Source organism: Aphis gossypii, chromosome 1, assembly GCF_020184175.1.
Source record: "Aphis gossypii isolate Hap1 chromosome 1, ASM2018417v2, whole genome shotgun sequence".
Classification (NCBI taxonomy): domain Eukaryota; kingdom Metazoa; phylum Arthropoda; class Insecta; order Hemiptera; family Aphididae; genus Aphis; species Aphis gossypii.
Window position 1 is genome coordinate 50,636,692 of NC_065530.1, and position 13,706 is coordinate 50,650,397.

Genomic DNA, 13,706 nt, shown 5'->3' on the forward strand with positions numbered 1-13,706 from the left:
TGAAATAACATTTTTCTAAAAAATATTTTTGGGTTACTGTTTGGCTTGTTACGAAAAAAATATTATTGTGTTAAAAAAAATGCAATACATATAAAATTATATTCACAAATTTACATCTTAGATTTTGAGCGGAGCGATGAATGTATTGATTTTACAATAATGAGTTTTTCCCGTATAACATGTTACATGATACGAGGAAGTAGTAAACAAAATTCTTTAATTTTAAAGTTTGAGAGTGGTTTTGTATAGAAATTTTGAACTAGTTTGTACTTAAAATATGTTTAAATTCAAAATTCCCAGTATTTATTAAACACCAAATCACTTATTTAAATAATGAATAACGGTAATAATTATTATGCTTATGTTTAGAAACATTTATTCGGGACATTGTGATTTAAAGAATATTATTCTATTTTACGAGTATATACACAATGATATTTTCAAGTATAATGTTTTTATCGAAAACTAATTCAACATACTTGTTTTACTAATAGTTAAATAAATTACATCACTTTATAGAAACGTCAAAAATGTAACTTAATAATATATTATGCTGATTGGCCATCTCCGATTAAAATCATTCGTCGTATTTAATGATATTTCATTGAATTCAAATTGAGCACATAAATTTCAGTGAATCACTCGTCACCTACAGTACAGCAGAGTAATGCACTTGGCTATTTTTTTTTTATTTTTAAATTTTTTTAAATTATATATATGTTTTTATGTTATTGTTTGTTATAGTATTTTATTGTTTATTGACAATATTTTATTGGAAGTAAATGGAAGACAACTTTATAAAACGTTCGTTTTAACTTGTTTAAATAACCTTGATCAAAATAAAAGCTACTGTTCACTCTAAAGTTACACTATATCTACTTACGTATTACATTATTTAAATTATTAAAATATAAATAATATATCATTCTATGTTTAATCATCCTACGAAAATATGCAAAATCTTCGGTAAAAGGATAATTGTATCTTTGAGACGACACATTCCAAATTTCAGCGGATAATTGTATTACTTTCTACATTTTCTCATTGTACCCAAATTACGACAATTTTCATAATATGTATTAATATGCAAAGTCGAAATGTAATTAATGTTTTTTGCCTTTTGTTCGTACACAGCAATGATAAAAATTCATGATTTACGTTTAGTAAGTTCACATATCTTTAAAATATGCTATGTACCTTTAATGTTTAGGCGTCTGTGAGTGAATATAGTACCATAACTTCGCAATAAATATATTTCGTTATAATACTTCTTTAATAATATTAAATAGCTAGAGTTAAAAAAATTATAATTTTCATGAACAACTATTTAAAATTGTAAAACTAGGTTAAGTAATTACGTACAGTTTAATAATATACAACTGATAAACAATTTGTTCGTAACAAAATTTCAAATACTTTAAAGTTTAAATGTTTAATTCAATTATAAATATTCAATAAATAAAAAAAAAAAAAAAAAATCATTTTATAATTACAAATATTTAAAGTAGTTCTTAGAGAAATAGGTCTAGAAGTTCACCACGTATTTACTTGTTTTAACCAAATAGACCAAAAAATTGATAATTTAATAACAATTAGAATTAAAACTTTACAATTCAAATACAAAATTTAATATTGCACATATTTTTAGGTTTTTTTTTTTAAAATTATTCTCAAATTTCTTAATTTTTTTTGTTTTTAAAGCATAATATTAGAGTTAAATATTATGTTATTGTCAATAAATTACTTCTAAGACTCTATCGATAAATAAAATATCAAATTTATCAATAATTGTGTTTGATGGTTTTATAATGCTGGTCAAAGTTTTTGATTGAATTGTAATGTTAAAAAAAAACCATCATTTAACAATTAATATTATTTTGTAAATTTTACTAAATTTTTTTTTTTTTTGAGTAATAAAATAATATTTTAATTACGTAACAATGAGTTAGAAACTAAATGTTGTTATTAAAAGTAAGTTTTTACTTATATATATATATAAAAATTGTAAAAAAAAATGTTTTAAGCATATTTCGGTGTTTTATGCGCATAAATACATGCACATTTTGGTAATTTTTTAGTGCATATTCCAAGCCCTAGTTATACGTACTAGATTAAAATAAAAAATAATTTATATTGTTTCATGTCATTTTTACCGAAAACTTGTATGCATTATATATCACAAATCACTCATATTGTTATGAGGTAATGAATTAATAAATACTACTGCAGCCCTCGTGGGACAAGATAATAAAATAAAAATGTGAAATTGTAAAATAATATGATTAAGGATCATTTATTATAATTATTACAGCAAAATAAATTAATGAGATAAATGTAATTCATAAGATTATGTCAGTATTTAATTTATGAACTATAACATAAAAAAATAAAACCAGGGAAGTCACTCTGCTATGTAGCAGATGTAGAGTGTTCACCGTCATTAAGTAGGTTACTGTGATGAATATGTTATACATCATTTTAATTCAATATTTCAATAATATATCTTTACATAGGATAAATTTCCATAAAAACAATGCTTAGCAGAAAGATAGTATGTTGGCTCTTATTTTGGAGCATATTCTATATTAAATCTATACTTCTACTAAAAATGTATTTTTCTGTAAGTAATAAAATGTATACTTAACTATTTTTTGCCAAAAACAAATGAATAGCTATTATTAACCATTATAAGGCAATACCATGTGGTGCGTGTTGTAGGTTATAAATGGTATTATTGGTATAAAAATCAATCCAAATATTTTTTAATGGTAATAAACTCAGTGGTGAAAACTATCATCATAGTAAAAGCAATATACTAATTATTGGCGTTATGGTTCTACTTAGAATCTAAAATATTTAATAGTGATAACTGTTAACAATATAAAAAAAATCCATAATTTTGAAAATTAATGTGTTACGTATTATTAGTTATAAATATTTTCATATTGGTATAAACTATAAATACTCTCAAATTTAATCTTATACAAAAAAAAATCAATTTTGAAATATTAATTAGCTTAATAGCCGCTAAAATGTCTTCCCGGGATAATTTGTGGAAAATTATTTGAGTAGATTAGGGTTGCCAGAAGATTGATGATTCCCCATCTTGAAAGATTTAGCCGAAAACCCATAGATAATAGTATTTTGATTTCTGTCAACTACATAAACCACCCATCTCAATAGGTGACATACTACATCTATCAACTACTCGGAATCATTATAATGTATATAAATTATTATGACCTATCAAATTACTTAATAAATACGCATTTTATAATTAAATTTTTAAAACTTTCAAATACATTTTTTTGTAACTTGCAAGAACGTTCAGAATTCCAATACTTAATTTCTGGTGTTGAAGTGCCAGTTCTTAGTACTGTTCAAAATTATTTTTATAATTTGAAATATTTACAAAATTTTGTAACTAAATGTGACTTAAAATTCGAAATTCCTAACATAACTCGTATTCCGTAAAGAATATTTCAAGTTCGCCGAGTGCCAGCATGACTTAATGTTACATATTTTTTTTAATTTTTTAATAGATATTAACAGTTTTTCAGCTAAAACAATAAGCAAATTTCTACATGATAGAGAGGAAAGGTTCAAATAAATGAATTACGGAGAAAACAGTTCACTAACGGTATCTCAGAATTGAACTTATATTTTATTTTTTATTATGATATTGTTATTTAATTATAATTTAGAGTACATAAGCCGGTTGTGAATTCAAAGAATGTTGAACATAATTTTATATTTTACTATATTTTCTATACATAATAATATTTTTTTAAATATTTAGATTAATTTTAAGCAATTGTCTATTTATACCTACTACAAATATATTCACACTGTTCTTATACGGTGAGTCGGTATTTACTCAAAAGTTAATAATAATAAATTATATAATCCTGTACATTAAAATAATTAATAATCTAATAATTGTAATGCTTTTCAGAAAAAACAATTCAACCTACCATATTACTATTTAGTAAAACATTTAGGTTGCAACATTTTGTGGAATTTTAGTTTATAAATTTAGAACTTAGGGTATCAACATGACATAAAATATACAACCCTTATTTTAATAATATTTTTAAACTTCGAGAATAGTAAAATTACTATTTATTCAAATTAAATTACTCTTTCAGTGTATTTATTTTTTACTTATTTTTAAATATTTATTAATTTATTTTTTTAGAGAGGTGAGGGAGTTCTTAAAAATATCTTTAATAGTCTTTCAATATTCAGGTCAAGAAGAACTTAAACGAGTAAGATCGATTTTAGGTTCCTTCTATAGTAAATTTATTTTAATAGTTTATATATATTTATAATATAAATATATAAATATTGGCTGTTTTCATAATATTTAAATTTATTTTATAAATAAAAAGATTTAATTAGCTTAGTAAATCTAAAAGTAAATTAACAACGTATTTTAACGGAGTGTTATTTAATTAAAGGATTTAGAGAAATATTGTATTATGTTATAGACCTTAATATTTTTATGTTTGTTTTAATATATTATAATGGGTTATATTACTATTAAGTATTTGATATTCAAAAAAAATATATTAAGGTAAAAATAATAGGAACGGTTTTTAATACTAAAATTCAACTAGAAAGTTATTTTATATCAAAGAAAAAAGGACATACCTAAATTTTAAGAATTCGTACGTTTATAAACGTTTTTAATTCAATAAAATGACCTTCCAAGTAACTTTAATATAATTTTTTTAATATTGGATTACCTTTTTTAATATTGCATACATAACATATTTTAACCAACAGTACTATGGAAAATATACAACGATTAAGGTTTTTTAATTTGTTTCTAACAAATAACATTATTTCCTTGAAAAAAAAATTACTAATTAAATAAACTACATGTTTGTAATATTTCAGGTAGATCATTATTCTTCGAAAAAAAGACATTATTTATATAGTCTTTTTAACTTGTAAGTTGTTGTACATCATTTAATATTGTAAGGGAATCCGTAAAGATCCAATAACATGACTACACAGAAGTATATGAACACCTAAATTGTAAATATACCTACAAAAAGAAAAGAAAATACTTTTTTCCTGGCTGTATAACTAATAACAAAAAAAGGCTTGTATATTTAAAATGTATATCAGATAGTAGATTATTAAAAAGAATATTTATTTTTAATTTTCCAACGGTTTAAAAAAATCAAAATAATAATTGTGAAAACATCCTACAGATGTCTTTTCTATATTGTTTTATACCAAAATCGTTTTTAATGAAACCTATAGAATCTTGAAATTTTCATAAATTATTAATTTTAATATTTTATCACAATTTATAGACAATATTATTTTACATCATATACTAGCTACCTAGTATCATTCTTAGTAATTGAAAACTATTAGGTATATATTTGGAAATTTCAAAAAATTATATTTAAAGCTACATTTTTTACTTCAAGTTCTACTACAATGTCATTTAATGTTGTACTTCAAATAAAGTATATTATTTATATCGATATGCTAGTAGGTCAAGATACTACACTAATATTGATTTATTTTTATTTTATTTTTAATAGGAAATTAATTGAAGCAATTCAATTTATATTTGATTTATTTATTCTACTGTAAATTAAATTATGTACCTGCACCATATAATATTATATTAACGAAAAATTGCATAATATAATGTCAACTCAACTTTACTCTCGTGTCTGAAATATAATTTAAATAAACAGTTAAATTATTATAATTTAGTAAGTCTAAGAAAGTACTAACGAAGTTATCAATTGATTCAGAATATTAATGATGAAAGAAGAATACTATTCTTTTTAGTTATATATATTGACATAACTATACTACAATCGTCAAAATAAAATAAAACTCGAGCGGAAAACAATTTTCGTTAGACCTGTTGAATATATATCGTCATCGCGACTACAGTTTATAACTCAAAGTATAATGTGGACCGTCTCTATCTATATACATGTATGTACATTCAACAACTTATATCCATCATAATTTTACCTGCCAACGAAATTTTTTTTAAAAAACTAAAAATAATATAATTATATCATATTTCTGTATCTAAAGTATAATAATAACTCCAAAACTATTACGCCGGGGAATATGCTGTTTAATTTTTAAAAGTCCCGTCGAAATTCGTACGGCTAATATATCAGCGATGTGAGTGTGAATTGCGTGGGGATGTCCTCTAGAAAACGAATTACATCCGCTGAGACGCGCGCCCGAACTTGTATCAATTTTGTCCGCAAGTCAACCGTGGACTACCAGTTTCCGGTCTCGCGTATATCCGATATAATGGATCACTACACACATGCAGCGATATATATGTATATAGAGGTGTATAGAAAAATGTCGACGGGTTTCGACCCTCGTAGAACATGCGATAATCTGTAGCAAAAAGCTTACGCTGCACCGTCACTTGTCAGGTGTGGTGGCGCGTTGTTGTCAGCGTGTATCGAGGTGGAAATAAATCTGAGTAGGTAGGTTTGCAGTCATAATTTTTGATGCTGTAAATACGCGTTTTGTGATTATAACTCGACATTTAAATTTCCACACACACATACAAAATGAAATCTTTATAATTTATAATATCAATATTACCTTTAAATATATTAACGGTGAAAATTGCTTGCGTAAAATTGGCGAACCGATTTTTCAGTATCAATTGATCTTCATCAATAGTTTACGATTTTACTTTTAAAATTATTGCATTTGCGTTAGCTTTTTTCTAGTTATAGACGTGGATGGTTGTATTAACTACACATAACTTACCCAAGTTGTCTTCAAGTTTTAAATTTATATCAAACGTTTAAGTTTACTCTTTAACCACATTTTTAACTTAAAGTTGGCCTGAAATCCGGAAAAATATGGCACTTTTATTTTATTCACTACAGTCTACGAATATACTACCTATATACCAATGTTTTTCAACTATCTTACAAATATTTGTAACATTCATATTGGTATTCTTGATGTGTAGGTTGGTTATGTATTTTCATATAATAATAAATTTAATGACGTAGATCAGATGTTAACCTAAAACTTATTGATAAGATTTCAAGTATTGCTTGTTTACCAAAAACTATGGGAGTCCGAATTTTAGTTCGTAAAAGCTTATCAAATTTTAAAATAGTAATAATCTTATTATAGTAATGTTTATTCCTTACTACTTTCAAAATTTCAAAATTTCGATAAATCTATTAAATAAGAGTATATTAAACTTAATTACACTAAAAGAGTTGAACTAAATAAGGTAGGTATATAGTGAAAAACTGAGATTTTTGGATACAATTAATTTGAACGACAACCAAGTGAAGCTTAAAGTTCATCTATTAATTTTAATGTGCATCGTAATAATACGAGTTATACCCATAATATCAATATAACATGAAATCCTCTTCTCGATCCTCTTATAAATATCATTAATTCGAGCTAAATCGTATCGATACGCTATATACGATAAAGCAGAGCATTTAAAAAAAAAAAATTAAATATCTCAACTTTGGAGTTCGCATATCATACGATTTTACGATGTGGTTGAGAAAACCGGCCGCATACGATCCTAGACGAAGAACGCGTCGAATTATATATATATTCTGTTTGATAAAGGGTTTGATGGCAAGCTCGTTGACTGATTTGAAAGGCTAGAAAGCTAGGGAACTTACTATTGTAAATCTTCTCTCTAACGAATCAATCGCATAGTCGCGCCGACGAGACTGTAATCTTTAAAAGGAAACCCCGGCAATAATAACGTGCAGCGAAAGGTTTCGCCGAGAAATATCAAGTATAACGATATGCTAATATTGCTAATATGATGCGTATGCCGGTAGGTATAGTCTATATTATTGACGTTGTAATTTGCAATAATATAATAATTGTCGTCTGTCGTATCTAGCAGAATGACGCATAATGAACTGAGCCTATCGATCGTTGTAAATACGTCGCGTATTATATTATTATCGTGTATTATAGAATGTAATAATACCTATTTAATATGAAAAATTCCCCGAAAAAGTAAAATCCTGCAAGTTCTCGTTGATTAAATATGTTACACGTATGTAGTATGGATGGATGTAATAATATATAGGAGCGCCATTAAACGATATTCGCTGAAAATCGGATCACTTCGCGTAAACTGAGACTCGGAACGTGCGTTTGTATTGACATGAAGTGCAAAATAAATACTGTTTCAATCTGCATAAATAATAATCGTTGACGTGTTGATTTTGAAAATATCGGTTTATAATCCTCTCGAATCGATAAAGCCGTTGTATAAGTATACTCTCTGTGAATGCGTCGGAACAACATTTTCCCCATGCGAACGTTTCATTCATCTATTCCATTAATTTGTTAATCATAAATCGATATGCAAACATATTATGCTTCACTAATGAGGTGGACGTGATGTTTGGAGTGCATATTATATAGGTGCGCGTAAATATATAGGTACACGTGTTTTGGGTGTATGGGATATAAATTGTTATTATTTAAACTCCTCGTACGGCCGCGGAATATAATATTCGATCATACTCAATAAAATAGATAACAAAAACGTTTTGAATTTTCCTTTCAATATATACCTATATGATAAAACATTATATATTATGTATATTAGATATAATGTGCATACCATTTTAATGATTAATAAATATTTATCTCATATAATATCATTATTAAGTAATATGTTCATTCATATGCGGCGTCTAGGGATTAATCAAAAATTATATATATATTTATATACGAACAGTGTGCACCACACATACACAATAATTTATAATTCCAATCAAAACATTAAGTTTAATCCGTAATAACAATGGCTACGAGAAAGGCCCTAGCTATACTAGTCTAACTTTCCACTCCGATTTTCCAATCCCCAGTATCAAACAAACAGCCATCTATTTCTCTACCCGTTGACTCTATTCAAATCTACTACAATCCCTTTATTGTAAAATCCACTGAGAATCTTCTGTAAACTTCTACAGAGGTCTTAAGACAAACACAAATAAAAACATATATTATTTATCCTTAAAGCTACAATAAATGAAACATTTGCAACGATTAACTAAGTAAACAACTTACACCTATTTTAAATATAATATTATGATTCATTTTCATTTTCATTTTATTTTTAAATATTCACCTAAAACATGATAATTTCAAGCTCTATTGTAAGTACGCAAATCCACGAGTGCTCGCGATAATATTAAATTTATGAAACTCTTTCATTTACGTAGATACCTATAAACTCACTCTGCATTGCGTTTAAAATAAATAACTTTATTTCTAATTTGAAAATAATAAAACACTAGGTACCTAATTTACAATAGTAGTATTTTTTTAATATGTTTTATAAAAAAACTTTATAAATCCGTTAATTTATAGATTTACATAATACATAATATTATAACGTTAATGAGTTTTTTAATGGAATGTTGGTGTGCAATAATCTGAAAGTAAACTAACGGTAAACCACAATATTAATTGCTTAAATTTTAAGCTGAAGAAATACAAATTATTAATTTAAAAACAAAAGAACTCTCTACCTCCCTCTGCTATACGCTAAGTCTTAAGTACATCTTGTCATTGAATACTATGGACCACTGTAATTTGTCAATTTTGAAGTCAGTGATAAATCATTACATATTTATAATTTGTACACAAAAATAACATTACATAATGAAGGAGTCAGTGGTTCATCTTCTATGCCTATGAATAGTTTAACAATCTTATTTTATGTTTAATTATTATTGATATTATGTTTAATATTTTCTTAACTAAATAGGTCGAACAAATGTTTTGAAATTTTCATTAAATACAGACAATAATTATAATTTAAGCGATATATTAATATTAAAATGTTTAAGATTTTACAAGTTGATTTTTTTTTTTTGTTTTTCAATAACAATAAAATAACTAAAATTGTTAATTTATGTTCAAATTTATACAATTTTTAATTTTAATTATATATTTTGTTTAATGAAATGTCAGAGAAGAAGATGAAATGGCCAAAAATAATAAAATAATAATTTTTGTCTTACTAACTACCTAAATGTACAGCTTGAATTTTAAATGAAATTGACACTTAATAAAGTATTATCCAAAATTTCATCATTAAAACAATATCTGTATTCATAAGACTAAATAATAAATTTATATAAACAAACTTATAACATGAAATTTTTGTTTCCAGATTTTATAAGATATAACAATAAAACTCGGTACAATTTATGATTTAATCTTCACTTTAAAAATGGTTTTACGTTCAAATAAATTTCCTTGTACATTTTTATTTAATATTTATTGTGTACCTAATATATTTTATAATAATGGACGACTTCAAGTTGGTTTTAATTGTTGAATAAGTTCTCGAGATACATGTAACATGTGATTTGGTTCCCGTAAGTATACCCATAATAATTTCGTTAATTAACGATAAATATAAAATCATACATTTTTTTTATTCCTTAGTGGGAAAGAAAATTAACATAAGTATAATCATTTTGAATACTATAATAATTGTTTTATATTAATCAAAATTATTGTTAATCGAGAAAATTGACGGATATAGAAATAAATCACAATCAATTAAAGTGCTATTTTGTTATGAACACAAACCAAATAAAAACAAAACTTCATTGTTTTACCTGTCAAAAAGTGTTAAGATTAAATCTACTATATGTATGTATGTACTTTATGTCATTCACGTTGCACATCTATCAATTTTATCAATAGAAATAAGACCACTTATGGTCGATTTGAAAAAAAAATAGTAATAATAATAATAATATAGTTTCAAAATAATATAATCTTTGAGGGGACACTTGGACACATTGATATATACGCCAAACGCCAAACTGACCCAGAACTTTGTACTTCGAAGAGTTTATAAACCCTCTAAATCCGTCTGACATTTTCGTATAATAGACAGTCTCTTGACGAGATTTATAAAGTGAAGTACTTCATAAAAAGTTGAACTCCGCAAAAGAGTTTTAACCGGACTTTTATTCGTTTATTACTATTCCGACTAACCAGCTTAAGAAAATAATCATATTTCCACAGTTCGTAAATATAACAAGTTAATTATAATATCACCACGTCGTGATTAGCTCAACACGTGTATCGATATACACAATACACGCCATAATATCTACGTAATATAATACAACTCTATACATATTATAATTATTGCTTATTTTTAAAGCCACGATAATAGAAATTTTGATTGATTAGACATAAATACACATAGAGTTGTTATAGTTTACAAGTTTTTTTACGCAATAATATAATATAATATTGCGATAAAATTAAGTAGCTGAATTAATTAGAAAATTTTAAGCCCGTACAATTCTGCGTCTATTATAAGTATTACTTGAATTATTTCTTAACGTCTGAGTATTATAACAGTTGGTCACAGGAGAATAGAAGAGTCATTATTATTATTTCACTGCTGTACTGAATACCTATCGTCATTGTCGTCAAACAAACAATTCTACTACTAAGCAATATATTTGAAAACACGAATTAATTTTAAATACTTTACGGTATACGATTCAACAAAGGCCACACGACACCACAATATATAATTAATATTATGTTATGTAAACGTTTATCCTTCAAAATATGTGTTTGATCACAACACTGCAGTTTGTTAGACACACACACACACACACACACACACACATGGATATAATATTATTACGTCATCGTCATTATAAATGTTTTGTTCTCGTTATTTAAATATATTCATTAAAAACGGTAAAAAAAATATTTATGAATACAAATATAATGTCTCTGTTATTTTTACAGCAAAAATAAATACTACATAATATATAAGTACATTATTGTGTATAAATAAATTATATATATGATGATTGTGCGTCATATTTACAGTGCGTTTTATAAAAAATGATATTATACAAATCACATCACGCAAATACATTTGTTCCGCATCGACGACGATAAAATAACAATATGATCTATAGCAGCGAATACTACCACAATGTATAATATTATATTTTATACATTCAAAAATTTTCATGCGTTTATATATATCATATTTTGTTTGCCTTATATTTGGCCGCAAGGAATACGACAGATTTTGTAATCGTCGCGGAATAAATCGATATCGTATTATATATTTGTGCTGTGAATTGTATAATAACGTATAATATATATATATATATATAATAATACTGAAAGAAACGTGATCGGACTGCTAATTCGTTATGGCGATGTTTTTATTTTCAGATTCGACGCCAAGACTGATTCCGACCATAACTGTGCTGGTCTTGACGGCCGCTGTCCGACTATTGTCCAAGCGACAAGAGCTGTTGATATAAATGGTATTCACACTTTTTTGAAATATCAAAATGATAAAACGTAAAAAAAAAATAATAAAACTAAATTATCCAAACATATAACAAAAAATATAATTAATAAGCTCAACTTCCTCGCCCATTTTATCCTTATCCACCACATATTATGATTATTATATTATAACATGTAATACCTCCCCCACGTGGACAACCCTTCACAATCGTTCCAAACTGTTTACCAGACACCGCTATACATCCAATCTGATGGAGTAAACAAGGATTATCCTTTTTTCCATCACACCCCGAAACGAACTTTACCTCATGAGGATCGACGCCACTCACGATCTGCAGTCATAGCCCTGACGCATCTGCAGTTACCCATCATGGAATCACGAATCACGTATTTTTTCATATAATTATTGCTATTATTACATATTATTATTATTATTATTTGTATTTATATTATATTATATGATCATCACAATATTGTATATTTGGCGATTTTTAAGCCATTTTTACGTAGGTCCACTGGTACGATAAGATCGATTGAACCGACACTGTAACAAAATCGTTGTCGCGTATTTATTATACTGTAATATAATATTAGTGCCTCGCACTCGACTTTTAAAGTTATGTACGTAGAGAATTAAATGAAAGATAGACAGCGAGACGGAGTGAAGATGAATGAGGGTGGGTGAAAATGTGGGAAATGATGTTAAAAAATAATATATTTGAAATAGATGTATGTACGTTAGTTGATTTAGACGATTTTGTTGTTTTGTACATACGCGTTTAATTTAATGAGACTACACGCTGAGTAAATAAAAATAAAAAATTACATTTTCAATGATTCTGATATGTTATGATATTATATTCATCTTTAAAAATGTCGAGGGTTATAATTTGTATTTTTTTTTTTTTTTTTAATGTAATTTATATAGTATAATATAGTACCTATATATGTACCTCGAGAATTTTTTTCCCAATACAATTATTTTTATCATAATAATTATTGTTCCCATTTTTTTAGAGACCATTTTTATTTGTTATTAGTCTTTTCTGGTTTTGTTAAGTTTTTTTATATTATTGTAAAATGTACTATGATTATTATTATTATTATTAAAAAAATGTGTTGATTATTTTGTAATTCGTTTCTCCTTCATAGTTCTTTTAAGTCAAGATACAATTTTCAACTATTTAATAATAAAAATGATGGTATTTGTTACATTTTGAGCTTCAAATATTTTACTTAAATAATAAAACGTATTCGGATATAAAATGAATGACAAATATTTATCCTTTTTTCGGATAAAAATGTTTATTAATAGTATCAAAGTCATTTAAATTTTAATAAAATTTCTATAATTTTAATCCATTTCT

The 13,706-nt window shown here is 25.7% G+C and overlaps 1 protein-coding gene across 2 annotated transcripts in view; it reads left to right on the plus strand.

The window, feature by feature from the left end:
• LOC114130025 (neurotrimin-like) overlaps window positions 1-13,473 on the plus strand; it is an 86,922-nt gene extending 73,449 nt beyond the window's left edge. For both annotated transcript variants that reach the window (XM_027994908.2, XM_027994910.2), the window contains one exon: window positions 12,259-13,473. In XM_027994908.2, the coding sequence (XP_027850709.1) occupies window positions 12,259-12,350 (92 nt within the window). In that variant the 3' untranslated portion in view covers window positions 12,351-13,473. The remainder of the gene's footprint in view (window positions 1-12,258) is intronic.
• The last annotated feature ends 233 nt before the right edge of the window (window positions 13,474-13,706 follow it).